This window comes from Protopterus annectens, chromosome 3.part0, assembly GCF_019279795.1.
Source record: "Protopterus annectens isolate FY-2018-M chromosome 3.part0, PAN1.0, whole genome shotgun sequence".
NCBI classification, from domain to species: Eukaryota; Metazoa; Chordata; order Ceratodontiformes; family Protopteridae; genus Protopterus; species Protopterus annectens.
This window is the reverse complement of record NC_056731.1, coordinates 511,397,508-511,419,065: the sequence shown is the minus strand read 5'-3', so window position 1 is coordinate 511,419,065 and position 21,558 is coordinate 511,397,508. Positions and strand designations below refer to the sequence as shown.

The 21,558-nt window shown below is 37.0% G+C and overlaps 1 protein-coding gene across 1 annotated transcript in view; it reads right to left on the bottom strand.

Moving 5' to 3' along the window:
* LOC122796453 (EF-hand calcium-binding domain-containing protein 6-like) overlaps window positions 1-21,558 on the bottom strand; it is a 1,291,945-nt gene that overhangs the window by 135,577 nt on the left and 1,134,810 nt on the right. Inside the window, exon 15 of the mRNA XM_044064930.1 lies at window positions 14,678-14,921. Coding sequence (XP_043920865.1) covers window positions 14,678-14,921 — 244 coding nt within the window. The remainder of the gene's footprint in view (window positions 1-14,677; window positions 14,922-21,558) is intronic.

The window sequence follows — 21,558 nt, the reverse complement described above, 5'->3', positions numbered from 1 at the left end:
TGACTTTCTTGAAGAACAGGCCTGATCTACCTTCAACAAATCTGAACTGGGTTGGGTCCAAAGTTTGGAAACTTCCTATGTCTTTGTTAATAAGGTCCATAATGATTCTTTCCAAGGCCTTGCAGATAAGGCTAGTCAAGCTTATGGGCCTATAATTCCCAGATGATGAGTTGATGGAGTCCCCTTGTGTGCCCAGAAGAGGATTGCTGTTGCTGCCCTCCATTCCACAGGAACATAGCCAGTTTTCAGGCTGTGGTTAGGTCATGATTTAAGTTGTTTAAAAGGTAACCTGGGATGTTGGCTGGTCCCATAGATACTGTGTTTTTTGCCTTGGAGAGTTCTGATATCCTGCTTTCTTGAGATAATAGGTTGAAAAATGGTGACAGGTATACTTTGGAAGATGACTGGAGGGGACAGGGGGTGACGTTTTCTCCAAATCTGTCAAATAGCTGGTTGGCTATTCCCTCTGGTTGAGTATGGGTGGTGCCAACCACAACCAGTTAGCACATAGATGGGTATTCCGTTTTAGATTTTACATGTCGTTAAAGAATATCTTGTGATTATCCTTAGCTAAGGAGGCTATTTCTGCTTCATAATTAGCTGTGGAGGACTTGACAAGATCTCTAATGTGTTTGTTTAAGCTAGAGAGGGATTTCTTTCTCTGTTGAGCCAGTTCCCTGTTGTGCTTGGGCATTAGTTTCTTTCTCTTGTTGTATAGCCTGTTTATACTAGGGGTCTACCAGGATGACTTGTTTTATCGACAAGACCTGGTTTTAATCTGGTCAGGCAAGGGTGATTATATACAACTGCTTAAGTGGTTATACAGGGCATTGATGTGCACCTCTGCATAGAAATCCATGTTATCTGCATTTGTGAGGGCTTTGAACCTTCTTATATCATCACTTAGTAGGAGGTAATTTGTTTTAGAAAAATTCTTAAGCATTTTTGAGCTTGGTGGGGTACCTGGTCTTATAATTGCACTGAACGAGACTGATTTATGGTCTGATATTACCAGGACAGACATCAACATCTTCCAAAGTGAGGAGTGTTTACAGAGAGTGCAGTTTCTATTTTAGACTCCAACATTAAGCAGTAGTACCTTGAGTTTATCTAGAGAGGATTTTGTTATGTTGAGAGGTTGGTTATTTTAGGAACTGCTAAAAGAACTGTGAATCGGGAGGTGTGGCTAATGCCTTTGCCAGTATCCAAAAGCTTATAGGAGACAGGTGCAGACCATCTCTGTCAAAGTAGCGTGGCCTATCGACCATGTCTTCCCTGGCTGCCAGATATTGGATCCTCTTGGACTGACACCAGAAGCTAAACCAAATTTTAAAGTCAATCATTTTTCATTGGTATTGTGGTGTCATCCTTGGAAAAGGTAGAATGCTGCTTAAGGCTAGGCTTATACCTGCTTGTGACAGATAATCTGAGTGTTCACTCATGTCTCTCATCATACAGTCCAGTGACGTACATCTCAAGACATTGACCCCCACATGGACTATAACAGAGTCATACTGGTACTTGTTGTTGAGTGACTTGATGGATTCTGGCACCTGACAGGCAGTTAGCCACAACCTTCTCCTTACCCAGCCTAGCGAGGGGAACATCCATGTGTCTCACAATGGAGTCACCTATGACTAATACATTAGGTTTTTTGGTGTTATGCCTTATGGGCTTATTTGTCGAGATACTGGTGTGTGTGTATTTTTATATGTTGTAGTCATTTGCATTGTTAAGTGTGTAAGTGGTTTCAAGTTTGGGAGGCACCTGATCTTTTGGTAAATTACTATTGAGTACCTCCGCATATGTGGGTTTAATGTGTTGTGTCCTTATTTAGTGTGGGAACTGTGTGTGTGTGTGTGTGTGTGTGTGTGTGTGTGTGTGTGTGTGTGTGTGTGTGTGTGTGTGTGTGTGTGTGTGTGTGTGTGTGTTGACAACCTGTTTGACATTCAGTTTGTCCTTATGTGACAGTCTTGCCTCCAAATTCATAGTGTAACTACATCTCCCACATAAAGTATTTGTTTGTTTCAGGAGTAAGTAGTTGTCAGTATACAGGAGAGAATTGCTACATTGCCTTAGGATGCCCATGTCTATCAGACTGCCAGAGAGATAATGGAAAACTGCCCATCCATGACAGCAGGCTCTTACTGTATGTTTTATTAGGGAATGGAATGGGTTAATTTGACAGGACTGTGCCGGCAGTGCCAAGACTACAAGAGGGACCTGTACTTTGTGTAGGCTAAGGTTGATCAATAAGGCAACACAGCTCAGTGCACAACTGAGTTGCTCCTAGAGCATCAGAAAAGCTTAAAATGGTTTCACTGACAGAAAAGCTTGAAAGGTTTTTACTATCAAATAACTTTGCCATTTTGTTTTTCTCTAGGACTTACTTTGGGTGATGTATTAGCAATTTGTATCATGGTTTGGAAGAATGATTTTTTAAGACCTTTCTGGGCTCACCATGTACTCTCATTAAAATCTTTGGGCATTAAGGGCTATAATTAACCAGTGTTTTTAAGGAACTGCTGTTCTACTGCACATCACCTTGCAGCCCACTGGGGATCCAACTTACCAAGCATAACTTGGTGAAGTTAAACTCCCTGATTGCTGTTTTTCCTAGGACATCATTGATGGTGCAACTTCTAGTAGCACCCTGGAGGATTTGTTTCTTTTGGGAAATTTCTCCCTTCTTAATCTTGTGTGGTCACAGAGATGGTATATATAAGTCCAGGGTGTATGTGAGGGTTTGCCCCATGCAAAAAATGCTTACATTTAATTTTTTCATCAAGTTAATTTCTTGAGCAGTTGATTCCTTGGCAACGTGTAACTGGTCAATAGATTTTACAAATAAAGAGTTAATTTGGATAGGATCACACACAAAAGATTTCACATTTTATTGCCGTAGCTAGCTCCCTCTTTATTTTAACAGAATATCTTTTTCTTTAAACGTGCTGGTTAAATATGTGACTAAACAAACATCTTCATCTGTTTGAAGTCATTTATTTTAAACTTTGGCTGAAATAATACTATCTTTATCAAATGAATCAGAATTTCTTATGGGTCTTAGAAGCAAGATGTACATTTAATCAAATTTCACTTGCTAAACCATCCAAAAACTAAGATTAACTGCCACCTATACTGCAGGGGAAATGCTTGGTATACTGAAGAGTAAGAAAGTTAATCCATATAACCCACACTATAAACTGCTTCACTATAATCCTATAATGAACTCACATATACTTCATTTTATTTTATTTCATCTTATATATGCTATTCCTCATATGTAGGCATAGGTTTCAGCTGTCCAGAATTTTGCAGAATGTCCATATTTTTTCTCATATATTTGGTCTGTTCCTCAAAAAATGTGCAGTTTTCTGGCACACCATTCAGAACTACAGTCACTAACTGTTGACAGATATTTGAGTTCCAAACTTTATATCCTTTAGAAATGCATGCTAATGGCAAAACCTATTATTTAAACAACTTACAAAGTTTATAAGAACAATATTTAAAATATGTCCCCAGTTTTGGTCCTTTTCCCACCCATTATGTTTGACCTTCTCCAGACTGTTTGAGCGAACAATTGAGAGCTAAACTGCAGGATACACAATGGTTGTATCACATACTCTAACCAGTGATGTTACATGATTTCTGAATGCCATTGGATAGACAGAACATGTTTACTTATCAGCATTTCCAGGTAGGAAGTCTGGTTACGGCTATAATAACTGGCTAGTAGTCATTACAGCTGAGTGAGCTTCCAGGCATTTCTGCAGTTACCTCTTACTGACGGCTCTAGGCATCAAATATTGCTTGTTCATATTTGCATTAACAATTCCAAAACCATGTTACATATAAGGTATCTGAAGATGTCATCTTAAAGCATACATGATGGCAAACCAATTGTATTGATAATTGACCTCTGTCTAATGCAGCTAAAGAGGTAATGGATATTATTTGTATACTGTTTATTTGTGTTGTAATAATTGTCATACTTCTCTAAATATCTCAACATTCAAGTAACACAGAACTGCATTGCCTCATATGAAAGCTCATAGCTGCATGAAGAAAATCCTGCTGGCAGTATGTGTCTTGCTTAAATGGTTACTGAGATATTGTAAGCTGTTTATACATTACAAAATTAATATTCACTGCCTTTATTTTGGCTGTTAAAATCCAGTTTAAAGCATCAAACTGAATGAATGTCATTAATGTAAAGATTAATTTATCCTGAATAATTTAACATTTACAGTTTTCTAGTAGTAGTAGTTCCAGAGATATGAATATTTGAATAGTAAGGCATAAACTTCATTTTTAAAGGCTCACGCTACACCCACTGGGAGGTAACAGTACACACTTAAAAGAGCCATACTTGAGAGAATGCGTTAAACTGGATAGTGGTGGGTTCACTGCCTCAGCATATGACTGTAAAGGCTGATTAAATTCTGCACAAGGAAACTTTTTGAATTCTATTTCACTAAGCTTCTTCACCTAATAGTTGTACAAATTGTAAACACTAGTTAGGGTGTAATTCACCCATTATTATCTTCTCTGTGACAAGCATGCCTTTTACAGCCACTTTAATTTTAACGTTTTAAGATAAGTGTATACTGAAAAAAGTGTAAAACAGCCAAGTAAACTTTCTTGACAGTTTGATACTTTCTACAGTATATGGATAATGCCTTGGCTTGCTGACAGAACACAGTCAGTTATAATTCAAGTTAAAAACTCTGATCCCATTCCAGTCAGAATCAGTGTTGGGCCCCATTCTGTTAAAACATCATGTTATTAACTGTGCCGGGAAAAAGTCACTGCTGGATCACTAAATATGCTGATGATTTAAAGATCGTATTTTGATCACTAATCACAATGATGTGATGACTATTAATAACGATCTATCTGCTATTAGCTTCTTGTCTGAGTCTACTGGTTTAAAACTTAGTACAGAAAAATGTTTGATAATGTTCTTTGGTAAGCCTCAAATTAATTACCCCATATATCTTTCCTCATCTATTTTGATAGTTGTTGAGAGCTGTAAAGATTTGGGAATTCTGATCACTAATAATTTTGCCTTTAGCAAACATGTCAATGTGATTAAATGCAAATCTGTGAGACAACTTGGAGCAATGTTAAAGAATTTTAGCACTAGAAACAATAATTGTCATACTCTGATTTATAGTGCATGCATACATCCAATTTTAGAGTATAACAGTTTCAGTATTTACAATGAGTCCATTTTCAGTTCTGAAAAGTGTACAAAGACATTTAACAAAGGACATCTGTAGCATCAAACCCCTGCCCTATAAAAAAAATGCGAAATGTTAAACCTTTACTCATATGTTCAGAGGTAGGTACTAGGCTATTGGCCCTAGGGCCTATATAAGCCTAGCCAAAAAGGTACCCTGGCTTTCGCCACCCAAGAAAATTATTGTTACCATGTACCCTGTCGAGACAGGTACAGAGGTGATCCTAGATGAATTTCTATTTCATCAATCATCAACATTTTTCTTGAAGAGTGCTAATGAGGGCTTTGTTTGATATATAGGTGAATTTGTTCAAGAGTATGGGAAGTCTCTGGAGAATCTATCCCTCAGCATGTTATGTTTGTGGTGACAAGGGTTTGGGTCCCTAGAAACCTACGTAGCTCGGGAGGATTGGGATTTCTTTAAGTGGGTATGTCACTGAGTGGGGGTATGTGTGATGGAGTAAAGCTGAGTTTTTGAGACAGTCTGGTGGGCATCTGTTTGAGGCGGTAATCCTCTTTGTGAGGTATTTCTGTGGACTTTCCAGTTGTTAGATGTCTTGTAGAGGTACATACTAAAATGGGAGTTGCTTTTTATAATTGGGTCTAATAATTGTGAGTAGGGGAACAATGACCTCTTTTTTTTCCTAAGTGAGAAACCTTTTTGTGATGAGAATTGCCACATGAAGGATTTCCTGACTACTGTGGCAATGTGATTATCAAGAGTCTACTGTCCACCTGTGTCCCAAGGTCTCTTATCACACTGATTGTTAGTAGACTACCACCTATGTGGTAGCTCATGGGTACAAGTTTTGCCAAAGGGATGACAATGCAGTTTTGGTATTGAGCTTGAGGCCATGGCTTTGACACCAGGCATCTGTCTCAGTGAGGCCCTTTGTAGGATGTCCATATGCGTTAGGAGTTTCGATTAGCTCCTGGTTGCAGTCATCTGCAAACTTCATTAACAGAACCTTCTGTGTTAGCCTGGCACTTCAGAAAAGTAGATACCAAACAGGAGGGACTCAGGACTGAACCCTGTGGTGCTGCACTTGTCACTGGTCTGAAGTTGGATTTGAGTCTACTACTTTTCACAGTGTAGGTTCATCAGTGAGTCAGTTGGCAACCCATCTTGTGACATGATTTATACCTAGTTTGGTAAGGTTATCTATAATTCAGAGTGGGATGTTGTCAAAGCCTTGGCGAGATCTAGATGAGCTGTGTGAACCTTACCCTCATCAGCTTTGGTGGCTACTTCAAAGAAGTCTATCAGATTTGGGAGACATGATCTGCCTTTACAAACCCGAACTGGGTGGGGTCCAGGTTGGAGATTACCAATGTCTTTGTTTATAAGTTCCATGATGATACGTTCCTTAGCCTTGCAGACCAGGCTCGTTAGGCTAATGTGATGGTAGTTCCCAGGGGTCCATGGTGTCCTCTTTGTGTAAGGTGGGATAACACCGCTGTGCACTATTCAGTGGGCACAAAGGAAAGTCTCAGTGAGGACTATGATTGAATATGGTGCCGTGCAGGGTGCCAGTTCATTCTGTAGTTCATATGTGGGAACGCAGCACTTTGGTTGCATTGTCAGGTCCATGGATGCTGTTTTGGCTTTGGAGGTGCAGTTTTGCGCAGCATAGCTGTGATAGGACCTTTGCATTCTTCCAGTATAGGAATGGGCCCTTTAGGGGTGAGAGGGGAAAGTTAGCACTGAACCTAACTTCCAGGATGTTGGCAGCTATCAGTTGTTCTGTATGTTTAGTACCATTATTCTGTAACTCTGACAGATCTGGGTGACACCATTGAGATTCTTGACACATGGTTATAGAATGCTTTGTGTTGTCTTTAGAATCAGTGATGATTTTGTTTCTAACTAGCTTTGGAAAGAAAGTTTTTATGAGGGATCTCAGCTTCTTACCGAGTATGACCAGGGAGTTCCTCCAATCATGGATTTAACTCTTTTTTGCAACAGTTTCTTTCTTCTGTTGTAGAGTTTGTTATTGGCAGGGGACCACCAGATTGGCTTCCTTTTTTTGGAGGATATCATCTTGGTTTTGTTAGGGATAGCACGATCCATGCACTCATTTAAGTGCTTATAAAGTGCCTTTGTGTAGGATTCAGCAGTCGTACCTCTATTGTCTGTCTGCATGGGTATCTGAGCAAATTCATTAAAGAAAATAATAGCATAATCAGAGAAATGAAGGATACAACATGTAAAGTACACAGCATAAAAAGGGAGATTATGGAGACAGTAGAACATCATAAAAAACAAATATTTAAAGGACAAATAATACAAACTAAGGTTAATGGAAAGTAGATACTTTATGAGAACAAGATAATAAGGAGATGGAAAAGAAAGATGTGGAGGAGGAATTAGAAAATGCATTAAAGGCAGTGAATTTGGAATCGGCTGCAAACCCAGATGGAATTGAATATATGATGTGTAAAAATATGACAATAACACAAATAATATTTTCTAATGGTATTAAATGAATGGTTAAACAAAGTATTTCAATATATGGAATTGTGTAATGGAGTAATTAAATTTATATGGAAAAAAGGTAATAAAGATGAGATGCAGAATTGGAGACCTAGAGTCTTAACTAATACTGACTGTAAAGTGTGTATGAACATTTTATAAAGAAGAATGGAAAATAAGTAAGGTTATAAATGGAAACATATATGGTATAAAAGGTAAACAACTACAAGAATCTCTCCTAATAATTCGAGAGTTAGCAGCTAATGTTCTATACAGGAAAAGTATTACAGTGTTTGAATGACAATGATACCTCACTATTAATATAGATATTAAGACTTAAATATAAAATGGAATGGATGAGATTATGGCCTAATAATGAAATAATTATAAAGACAAAATTTTACTTTGGAAAATAAAAATTAATGAGATTGAACTTAAAATTAAAAAAAAAAAAATGGTATAATAATATAATGAACAAATATGTTTCTGTATACCCATGGAAAGAGCCGCATAAAGATAAAACTGTAGTGATACAAGCAAGAATGGGAAGATGTAAGGATGTGGTAAATATCAAGATTTCTTAAGGAGACTCACTATACAAAAACTATCAGTAAAAGCAAATATGCCCTACCAAGGTAAAAAAGATAGAATATGTCTTTATTGTAAATAATTTGAGACTATTGAACATGTGGCTTTAGGATATAAAAGAATTAAGACATTATGAAAAATGACTGCTGACCTGAAATATTTAGAGGGGGATTACAGAGGTAAATGAATTAACTATGGATGTGATTTACTATGGATATTATAAAAACAAAAGTAGAAATTATATAGCAAGAGTTGATAAAACATTATTTGTATAATATGGTTGATTTGGATCCAAAGAGTAAAGGAGATCTTGTTCAATGAAAAATGAGATCTAGCTACGATGTTAAAAAAAAATAAGATTTTGGTTATGGAAAATAGAGTGGGGGTCACATTAGTGGAAAAAGAGTATTAACCTTTGACAGAAAGGATGTTAAACTTTGTAATATAGTAAGTAGTGTACATAGTGTTTTTTATTTATATATTGAAATATATATATATATATAAAATAAAGTACCCCTCCTCTTTTTAATAGGTGCTAGGATATCTTTTACACCCACTTGAGCTACCACCAATATAACCAGATAGGTCCTCTGTTTAACACCTCATCTGAAGGGTGGTGTACTCAGGAGTGCAGCATCCCTCCTTATGCTGCACTGCCGAATCAATAATTTATCTAAGTGGTGTGGGAATAGAACGCACAGCCTTCTGCACCAAAGGCGAGTGTGCTACCTGTTGTGCCACTGGCACTGAATTAAGAAATGATTCAACAAGGTCAAGGAAGTGTGTTAATTGTGGTGGTCACTGCAGTGGTATTTATGTAAATGGATGTAGTTATTTGATGGGATAAATACTCCTTGGTAATCTCATTTGAGGTTTGAGTCTGTTTCAGCAAATGTCATTGTAACATTGTAGTGATACACACACACAAACATACACCACACACACACACGCACACACACACACACACACACACACAGACACACGCACACACACACAGACACACGCACACACACAGATGTACACATATAGCTAGAGATTTGCAGTATTCTCAGACAAGTTTTGCAGGTGACACTGTACCTTAGCACGGACTCGGTCCACAAGTATATCGGTATCACAGTTGAGTTTTTTGGATCTGATCTTAAAATCATCATCTCCTTTCTTTGGAGGACTGAGTTTTGCATTAGGAAAGCAAGCTGATTTGGGGGAGTATCCAAAATGTCTGACAAACTGTAAGAAGTCCAGGGTTTTGTCTTGGTTTGTAATCAGTGTTTCCCAAAGTCGTCGAATCTCACCTCGTGTTACTTCTGGCTGTATATCAAATCTGTTAAAAAAATAAAGCCACTAAAATGTATCAGATGGAAAAACCTATACGAGAGATGTCAGATTTTGAAAAACTAAGGCACATTCAAATATAAAGAGGTACATGCTGCTACTAATTCATTATTAGGAAAATGACTTACTTTAATTTTTAAGAAAATTATTAAGAAAGTTTTACATTGAGAGAAAAGCTTATTATATTTAACAGAACAAAATCTTAGAAATCAGTATTAAAAGACATTTGAAACATCATGCTTAGCCAGTATATTGTACAGATCTGCCATCAGTTAACCAGCTGACTGGCAACACAGATTCATGAGTTCATAGGAAGTTACTAGGCTAGAGGGCCCTAAAGCCCTTAAAACCTAACCATGTTAATTCCAAGTTGCCCCATCTGTCCTTATTAAGTGATCATATATTGTGAGCTAGTCTATGGTCAACATCTACTCCCCCTGTCCAAGAGGGACATGGGTGCCACCTCCAGGGAAAATTTGCGGTCTCCCATCCATTTGTCCAGGTTGCACTTGAATAGGGTTAGTGAAGAGCTCTGCTTCACATGAACTGGAAGTTTATTCCAGTGGAGCAACAGTCTCTGGGAGACATACTTGTCTCTCCAGCATGTTCTGTTAATTTCACAGGCTTGGTTAAGATCCCTAGACTGAGTGACTCTTACCCAGTAGCAAATAAGACATGCCTGGATAGGTGCTTATTTATTAAGTACTAAAAACTGTTTCCTCTAGACAAGTGAGGAAAGTTGAGTTATGTAGTAATATGTAGCTTATTTAGTGCTTACGATTTCTGAACAAGTGCTGAGCTCAAAGAAACTGATTTTAGTGCTAAAACTAAAAAACTGGTTAGTTCTAAGGGAAAATTTGAAGAGCAGACTTTATGGCGCCGGGAATAGTTTAACCCTAGCTAAGCGGCGATGCATAAAGTGTGTATTTTTTTTTTTTAATATAACAGTAGCAAATAAGCAAACTGATTTAAACAAATTAACCAATTAACCAATAAAAAAGCTAAAAGCTGAGCCCTGTTGCAGCAGTCTTCGATCAGACAAGTTCTAACTGCACACTCCTGCCACTAGGGTGCAGGGGAACCTTCTCCAAAAAAAGATGGTCTGGATTAGTGCTAAAGTTATACAAACAAAGCTAGATTCATCAGGTCTGAATTTAGTCTATGTTACAGCAAATAATGTGTACCAATTTCAGAAAGAAACAGTTGAAATAAGCAGGCACAATAGACAGAAAATTTCCCCAATACAACTCTCTCCTGCATACTACCAGCTTCCACCCACAACATATAATCAGAAATATCCCTAAATCTCATTTCTTGAGGGTAAAAAGGATTTGCTCCAATCCCTCTTCATTTAATCATTATAAACAGGATCTAATTCACAGATTTAAGGCTAGGGGATACAGGGTAGATGACATCACTAGGGCCAGCCAATTCACTTCCAATCAGGATAGAACTATGCTATTGGAGTATCAAAGAAATTCATTAGATACCAAGTCTAAATTGAGACTTGTTACCACCTATTGCAGGAATACTAAATCTTTATGAAAATCATCCATAGACATTGGAATATCTTGATGGTGGAAAATAAATTGCCTGACCATTTGTGGGACAAATGTGCTTTTTCTTTCCACAGGGGTCGCACCTTGGGCTCCCTTTTTAGTCACTACAAAAGGTTGGACTATAGGGGGAATGTTCTAAATTAAAGAACATTAACAGGAGATATATTGGCGGGATGCATCCCTTGCGGTCATTGTTCACATTGTCATCGGGTAAACAAAACAAAAGAAGACAGGGGTCCAGGAAGTAAATAGTGTGGGAAGAAATAGCCAGGGAATTGTTATGGCTAGGCTTGTATAGACCCTAGGGCCGATAGCCTAGTGCCAACCTATGAACCTATGTATTTAGTAGTAAGAATACATCCATGGTATATAATATTTCTTTTTTGGCCAATTGCAGTACAAGTTGGGTGATTTATCTGGCGACTTGTACATGCTCTGCGATTTATGTTGGCCAAACATCAAGACCTCTGAAATTCAGAATAGGGGAACATATGAGTGATATTAGACACAAAAAGCCTTCTAATGCCCTGTATAAACACACTTGTAAACATAATACTTCAGTATTTAGATTTACTATTATTGATCATATTATAGGGAATTGTAGGGATAAAGTTGGTTGGCACAGTGTTCTGAACATTAAGGAGAAAAAATGGATAATTAAACTAGGGAGGGGCTTTTCCCTCCTGGTTTAAATGAATATTTATAAATTAACCAATAGGAATGTTTGTTGACACCTGCCTTTGGCTTTATAAGAAGGTCCTTTTGGTTCCATGTTTTGTTTTTTATTTTGTCTTCCACTGAAGAAGGCTATTAAGCCGAAACCGGTTTGTTTTGGAGGTTGGGGTTTGTATTTATGTCCCTTCACCTATTGTTATGTTTTTTATATATTAAATTATGTTAAACCACACATTTTGTGCTGGCTCTGGTTTGTTTTGACTTTGCTTAGGAGTTTAGACCCGTTCAACTTGCCGTACATGCGGGTCTGAGAGGTTTGGAATTTACATTAAATTTATGGCAAGCTAATGTAGAAATTAAGGATTTTTACATGGTCTGATCAGAATGGTGGCTGTGTTTTAAACAAAAGTACAAAATGTGTTATATACAAAGGGAGAAGGAGAAAAGAAAGGAAGAAAAAATAAAGTAAAAGAAGCTAAGTAATAAGACATTTGAAAGTGTAAAAAAAAATGAATGATTCTTTATCAAGGAACAAGAATTATAAAGGTGTGTGCCACTTAATGTCTTTCTGCATAATGCCTGACTGCATTTACGTCCGTACTGTACTAAGCTGACATAAAAATATGATCAGACATTGTGGAGAAGGATAAGTGAAGCATGATGTAAAGAATATGGTGTTTGTTTAAAGTCCATACCGTTTAATGTTCTATGCGATAAGATCTATCCCAGACATTCAGTGGCTCATACCTACATAATTTAAATAAAATGAAAATAAAACATTTATGTAAAAGTAAAGATATTTTCTTCATGGGAAAAAAGAAGAACTTGCACTATATCTGAGCAAATTCATTAAAGAAAATAATAGCATAATCAGAGAAATGAAGGATACAACATGTAAAGTACACAGTATAAAAAGGGAGATTATGGAGATAGTAGAACATCATAAAAAACAAATATTTAAAGGACAAATAATACAAACTAAGATTAATGGAAAGTAGATACTTTTTGAGAACAAGATAATAAGGAGATGGAAAAGAAAGATGTGGATGAGGAATTAGAAAATGCATTAAAGGCAGTGAATTTGGAATCAGCTGCAAACCCAGATGGAATTGAATATATGATGTGTAAAAATATGACAATAACACAAATAATATTTTCTAATGGTATTAAATGAATGGTTAAACAAAGTATTTCAATATGTAGAATTGTGTAATGGAGTAATTAAATTTATATGGAAAAAAGGTAATAAAGATGAGATGCAGAATTGGAGACCTAGAGTCTTAACTAATACTGACTGTAAAGTGTGTATGAACATTTTACAAAGAAGAATGGAAAATAAGTAAGGTTATAAATGGAAACATATATGGTATAAAAGGTAAACAACTACAAGAATCTCTCCTAATAATTCGGGAGTTAGCAGCTAATGTTCTATACAGGAAAAGTATTACAGTGTTTGAATGACAATGATACTTCACTATTAATATAGATATTAAGACTTAAATATAAAATGGAATGGATGAGATTATGGCCTAATAATGAAATAATTATAAAGACAAAATTTTACTTTGGAAAATAAAAATTAATGAGATTGAACTTAAAATTAAAAAAAAATGGTATAATAATATAATGAACAAATATGTTTCTGTATACCCATGGAAAGAGCCGCATAAAGATAAAACTGTAGTGATACAAGCAAGAATGGGAAGATGTAAGGATGTGGTAGAGTATCAAGATTTCTTAAGGAGACTCACTATACAAAAACTATCAGTAAAAGCAAATATGCCCTACCAAGGTAAAAAAGATAGAATATGTCTTTATTGTAAATAATTTGAGACTATTGAACATGTGGCTTTAGGATATAAAAGAATTAAGACATTATGAAAAATGATTGCTGACCTGAAATATTTAGAGGGGGATTACAGAGGTAAATGAATTAACTATGGATGTGATTTACTATGGATATTACAAAAACAAAAGTAGAAATTATATAGCAAGAGTTGATAAAACATTATTTGTATAATATGGTTGATTTGGATCCAAAGAGTAAAGGAGATCTTGTTCAATGAAAAATGAGATCTAGCTGCGATGTTAAAAAAAAATAAGATTTTGGTTATGGAAAATAGAGTGGGGGTCACATTAGGGGAAAAAGAGTATTAACCTTTGACAGAAAGGATGTTAATCTTTGTAATATAGTAAGTAGTGTACATAGTGTATATATTGCAAATTATATATATATAAAATAAAGGACCCCTCCTCTTTTTAATAGGTGCTAGGATATCTTTTACACCTACTTGAGCTACCACCAATATAACCAGATGGGTCCTCTGTTTAACACCTCATCTGAAGGGTGGTGTACTCAGGAGTGTAACATCCCTCTTTATGCTGCACTGCCGAATCAATAATTTATCTAAGTGGTGTGGGAATAGAACACACAGCCTTCTGCACCAAAGGCAAGTGTGCTACCTGTTGTGCCACTGGCACTGAATTAAGAAATGATTCAACAAGGTCAAGGAAGTGTGTTAATTGTGGTGGTCACTGCAGTGGTATTTATGTAAATGGATCTAGTTAGTTGATGGGATAAATACTCCTTGGTAATCTCATTTGAGGTTTGAGTCTGTTTCAGCAAATGTCATTGTAACATTATAGTGATACACACACACAAACATACACCACACACACACACACACACACACACACACACACACACACACACACACACACACACACACACACACACACACAGATGTACGCATATAGCTAGAGATTTGCAGTATTCTCAGACAAGTTTTGCAGGTGACACTGTACCTTAGCACGGACTCGGTCCACAAGTATATCGGTATCACAGTTGAGTTTTTTGGATCTGATCTTAAAATCATCATCTCCTTTCTTTGGAGGACTGAGTTTTGCATTAGGAAAGCAAGCTGATTTGGGGGAGTATCCAAAATGTCTGACAAACTGTAAGAAGTCCAGGGTTTTGTCTTGGTTTGTAATCAGTGTTTCCCAAAGTCGTCGAATCTCACCTCGTGTTACTTCTGGCTGTATATCAAATCTATTAAAAAAAATAAAGCCACTAAAATGTATCAGATGGAAAAAGCTATACGAGAGATGTTAGATTTTGAAAAACTAAGGCACATTCAAATATAAAGAGGTACATGCTGCTACTAATTCATTATTAGGAAAATGACTTACTTTAATTTTTAAGAAAATTATTAAGAAAGTTTTACATTGAGAGAAATGCTTATTATATTTAACAGAACAAAATCTTAGAAATCAGTATTAAAAGACATTTGAAACATCATGCTTAGCCAGTATATTGTACAGATCGGCCATCAGTTAACCAGCTGACTAGCAACACAGATTCACGAGTTCATAGGAAGTTACTAGGCTAGAGGCCCTAAAGCCCTTAAAACCTAACCATGTTAATTCCAAGTTGCCCCATCTGTCCTTATTAAGTGATCATATATTGTGAGCTAGTCTATGGTCAACATCTACTCCCCCTGTCCAAGAGGGACATGGGTGCCACCTCCAGGGAAAATTTGCGGTCTCCCATCCATTTGTCCAGGTTGCACTTGAATAGGGTTAGTGAAGAGCTCTGCTTCACATGAACTGGAAGTTTATTCCAGTGGAGCAACATTCTCTGGGAGACATACTTGTCTCTCCAGCATGTTCTGTTAATGTCACAGGCTTGGTTAAGATCCCTAGAGTGAGTGACTCTTGTGCTTTTAGATTTGTGTATGTGAAACATATCCATCAGGGCAGGGTCAGAGACTGCCCTGTAGGCCAGGCACAAGTCTTCTCTCAGCAGCCTATATGATGCAGAGTACAGTGACAGGGCTTTTAGTCTATCAATGTATGTCATGTTTGGAATGCCTGAATTTTCTTCGAGAGGAACCTCTGTGGTCCCTCCAGCTGCTGCAGATGTCTGTTGAGGTACGTGCAAAAGGGATCATTGTACTCTATTAGTGGTTTGATGAGGATTGAGTACACTGGGCTATAATATCCTTAGACCTAGATGTGATGCCCTTATGTATGAGGTGCACAATGTAGAATGATTTTCCTTACCACAAAGGAAACTTAGTGGTTGAAATTCAGATCACTATCTACTTGTGTTTCTAGGTCTTGCACCACTGGGTTCGAGCTTAATGGGGTTGTGTCAATATTGTGGTTGGCTGGGAATTCTACTTTGCCAAAGGAAATAATTATGCACTTTTTTGCATTTAGTTTTAGACCGAGGCTTTGGACCCAGTCATTTGTCTGTGTTGACCCTACCTGTAGTATGTTAACATCATTGGGGGACTCAATGATTGCACCCAATTTGCAATCATCTGTGAACTTGGTAAGCAAAAGGCTGTCTATTTAGCCTAGTTTTCTAAGAAGTAGATTACAAAGAGTAAAGGACCCAGTACAGAATCCTGTGGTATGCCACTGGTGATGGGTCTACTGGTAGAGGTGGAATCATGATCTTTGGCAGTATGTGTTCTGTCAGTGAGTCAATTGGCTACCAATCAAGTGACATAAGGGTTAATCTCTAACTGAGAGATTTTTCAATGATACCTGAGTGGGGGATTGTGTCAAAAGCCTTGGCCAGGTCAAGATAGGTGGTATGCACTGTCTTACATTCTTCCAGGGCTTTGGTGACTTTCTCAAAGAAGTCCCCCCTCTTTTATAAGCATGATCTACCCTTAACAAAGCCAAAGTGAGTTGGGTCTAGAGTTTGAAGGTCCCCTATGTCCATATAAAGACAAAAGAATACATATATGTTCTAGATAGAACTATTACATTTTTAACCAGTTAACTAATTCACTCTAATGGAGCTTGGAAGTGCTGTTAATTCCCAATGACTGAATCCTTGGCATTTTGACAAAATCAAGTTGTGGTCTTGCATCTCAGCCAGATGTTCATATCTCTGAATAAATGTTACTAAAGAGATGTAACTTGCAAACTGTTCAGCAGAAACAGATATTTACAGTGGTAGTATGTATTAGATTCTAGGTCTTAAACTGGATTTTATAAGTTAAAATAAACACAGCAAATATTAATTGTGTAATATTTTGAAACAACTTACATTGTTTCAGTAACAATTCTTGCTACACATACGCTGTTAGCAGCATTTTATTCATCCATATGTGATATTATATATGAGGTGAAACAGTCATGCCTGTTTTACTTTGTTGTTGAGATATTTAAAAATAATACGAAAATATAACAATACAATTGAAACATATATGATCAGAAATTAATATTTGAACTAAGCAGAGGTCAAATATCACTGTAGTTGTATTGCTTGTCACATACATTTTAAGATGAAATATTTCAATAGCTTGTTCTTAGCATGTTTTTTAAAATTATTAATGTAAATATGAACAGTCCATATTAGACACCTAGAGATGTCAGTAGGGTATAATTGTAGAAATACCTTGAGTCGTCAGTAGACTGTAATGAGTTAAAATAGAAAAACTAAGATATCACAATATACTTATTCATTTGCTTTAACTCTATTCTATACAACTTCTATAAAAATGTCACCATTCTAGGCTCTTTAACAAGCCAACGAAAATAAGGGATCAAAGATTTTGGTAAGGTGTGTGTTGAAGTAACAGTAACACTAGCACTTACAGTAACAGTAACCAGATGGTTTTCCTTGATTTTCAATGTTTTGTGATACCCAGCAATTTCCAGTGTAGACTCAACTTCTGCTGCTTTCTACAGCCTTCTTTTATGTAGTTTAATTTCACCTGATAAAGGTATGCCTAAACTGTTAAAACAGTTTGTATAGCATCTGACTCATCCTGTTATAAGTGGGACAAATTTAATATGCCACCTGCATTCCGATACACACCTTATGCTCATGACTTCAAGGAGCTGGAGACAAAGTCAATAAACAATGGGCACAACACCGTTAGTCTTGAATGGGATCCCAGTCTTTTTACAAGGTATACACAAGCCTTGCTAGTTCACCTATTCTCATGGCTTTAGGTTGTGAGGGGAAACCAATGACTTTCATGAAACCACATACACAAGGAAGATAAACAAATATCACAAAGGGGACACCTCAGGCAGAAACCAAACAGGAAAATCAAGCAGTTCAGAACAGCACTACATTACTTTGCTATAACACCTTTAATACAGTGTTAAACAAAACAAGTGACTCAAGCCCCTGTCACTATACTCAGTAAGCTAAAGACTATTAAGAGGTGACCTGTGTCTGGCATGCTTCATCCCAATACTGACGGATATACTGCACATCAGCAAGTCAAATAGCATCAGAAATACTCTGTCTAGAGATCTAAACCTCTTCTGCAACATTTGCAGAATGGTTTGGAGGGATACTTATATCTGACAGAGGACATTGCTGCCCTTTAACATAAAACAAAGTTTATCGATGTCCATATTCAAGGCAACTTGGAGCTATGGATGAGAATCAGAAAAGTTTATCCAAGCACTGTCCCCTGTACTACTAATGGACGCAGGCAGTTCCTAAATGCTTTATTCCATGCATGGGTCCTCTCCAATTATCTATGGTATGAGCTCACTTATTCCCATTAGGGATAATATATAATTATTGACCATGGGATGGGTAAGGCCAGTCTTTAATGAAATGGGATAGATCAATTTGAGCACAAAAGGGGAAACTGGCGAGGCTTAAAATGGCCTAGAACTCACCTATGAACCTTTAAAATGGAAATGTTAGTAGCTACTTAGTATCACCTATAGAGTGAAACCGAAGGAGACAGTAGAAGCACCTAGTGACTTTCTCTAACTTCTGGTACAAGATGACATGGTTCACCTGATCAAGTAATTCTCAGTGAACCATGACTGGACAAGCCTATAAAACAAAAGGAAGCCCAACAAAAAAATTCCTATTTAGGGGAAGAGGCTCCCATACTCCCAATGCAGGAAGTTTGTTTCCTATCCCCCTTATGTAATATAAGTTACCCTGAAGCTCCAGAACCAAACACAAGTCATGAAAGACATCAGTGGGAACCAGTTCAAACTGGACTGGTCTAATCACAGCTAACTGAAAAATGATTCAACTGGACAAAGGCACGTTAGTTCAATCAGTGATTTAACTAAGTGAATTTTCTTGATGTCACTGTCAGTTATTATTTGATAACCCCAAAAATATTCTAAATAGTCTGTGTTTGCCAGATAATAATTTTCTGGCATTTTTGTAGTAAATCTAGAACTGCTACCTTTAAGCAATTTAGAAAACAAAAGTATCATAACAAACCAGAGCCATTTTTAAGAAAAAAGACAATACAGGGCATGTATGCCACAGAAAATTTTATATGAGCAGAGCACCAATTTAATGAGGCTCAAAGTAACATCAGTTTCATCAACACTTTGGATAGTCTTAATGTACTTAAAAAGTGCAGTTACTGCTAAATGCCAATACATATGTAAAGGTACATGAAACATTTAAGTAAGTTTGTTTGTTTAAATACATTTTTCTGCTTGCAGCAATATGGTTGTAATTTTATATACCATCACTCTTGTGCTAGTAATTTTTTCTTTGCTGGCATTACTTCCAGTTTCAGAAAGTAAGTTTGGAAGAGCTGTAAAGCATGTATTTGTGGTACAGTGGTGAGCACTGTTGCTTTCCAAGCAGTTGACCTGGGTTTGATTACCATTAAGTTAGAGCTGTGCTGTCATATTCTGCCCATTCCTCTATATACGAGTCCCATCTCTGACATTGGATCCATCTTCTGCAGCTTCAAAGCTTACTATCCAGTGCTCAGGATCCCCCCCCCCCCAGAATTCTCCTGTATCACAGGCACTACCTCAGATTGACTTTGACCTTCCTAAAAACAACCTGACCAAGGTCTTAACCAATGGTGGAGAGAGAGAGACAGAGAGAAAGAGAGAGATTAGGGAGTGGCTAAACTCCAAGATCCAAGGCAGTCAATCAGATCTGTTATAGGTGACATTTACTGATGAGAATATATCACCTCAATAAAACACCAAGACAGGATGGGGAATGGAGGGAGGGCAGTGGATGAATGGATGAAATATGAGAATACAGATCTAACATTATATAAGTACACAGGGTTGCCAGATTTCGACTGGCCAGGTAGGGACAAAGTAAAGACTAAAAAAAAAAAAAAAGATCTTTCACAGCAAGTGAAGACTAAAAAAAAAATGCTATGTCTTTAATGCGGAATGCGGAACATCAGAGTTCCGCTTTAAACAAAAGTAGTGCCAATCAAAAATCGCTAAACACGGAGCTACTTCTGTTTAATGTGGAACATCATAGTTCCGCATTAAACACAAGAAGCTACATGTTTAGCGATTTTTGATTGGCCCATATGCCGGTATACGGGCCAATCAAAAAAAAAAAAAAAAACAAAGCGGAGGCTGCCCGGGATTTAAACCGGCAGTGTGGGACTCGGGATCAGGCTGCTGATCTCGGGACAGTCCCGCCCAAATAGGGACATCTGGCAACCCTGTAAGTACATAACTTTCGTATATGATGTTATATTTGTCCATTTCTCTACATCTGGGTCAGAGTCACCAGCTACTTGAACAATTGGGTGGCCTCAGTGAAGGATATTCTTGAGTACTGCTGAGCCAAAAGAAGCCCTTGCTCTAGAGAGAATGCCCAGTTTATAATGAGAAATGAATGTGTGTACTTTTGACCAGGTAACTGCAGCACAAATATCATAGATGGGGATACTGGAGAAAAAACGGCTGTAGATGAGGCCAGTGATCTAGTTGAATGAGCTTTGGGGTTTGAAGCCAAAGACAGACCTTTTTGTTGATATACAAAAGATATACATTGAATCAGCCATCTAGATATCCTACTTCCCTTCCTGCATTCCCTATTTCCTAGCCTAACCTTTCTATAATTCCATAGCATTCTAATGTTCTTTCTCTCTATTCTTACACTAGCCTTTATCTATCACAGATATTATGACTGAAATTTACTACCCAAGTCTCTTGCCAGAAAGTATATATAGTTTTTACAACTTATTACTTATTCTGTAATATATTTTCTTGCGTTATTCTATAACATACATATTAGGAACTTTTTTTTTTCTTATATATAATGTATGTTCAACTTTATTACTTGCTTTATATTTGCTTATTTTCTTCATTCATTGTATCCACAAATTGTACTCCTGTATGATTATCTTAGTATTTGTAACCAATGTTGATCTGTAATTCTGTATAAATTGTACTATTGAGCTTTTCCCCCGGGCCTCTGCTGAAAATGGGCTTGTACCCAGTTGGACTTTCCCAGTAAACAAAAGTCAAATAAACAAAATAAATAGATAAGGACATTTTTGATAATGGTTAACCCAGTTTAGTCTTTGCAAATGAAAGGAACAGTTGTTCAAATTTTCTGACAGAGGCAGTTTGATGCAAATAAAAATGCAATTGATGATCCTAATTGATGGAATATTCTGATGTCACCTTACGAAGCAAGGATGGATTCATCCTCAAATAAACTCCGTCTTTATGAAAAGATAAATAAGGTGGGGGGTTGAAGAAAGTGTTTCTATTCAGAAATCCTTCTTGCCGGGTTTATGGCCACAAAAAATAAGATTTTCCATGATGGATACTTCAAATCAACTCTAGCGGTAGGTTCAAAAGGGGGGTCATTTCAAGGACTGCAAGACAATTGTAATATCCCAAGGTGAAACTAGATCTCTGAGAAGGGGATGCAGCAGGCAAGTACCTTGAAG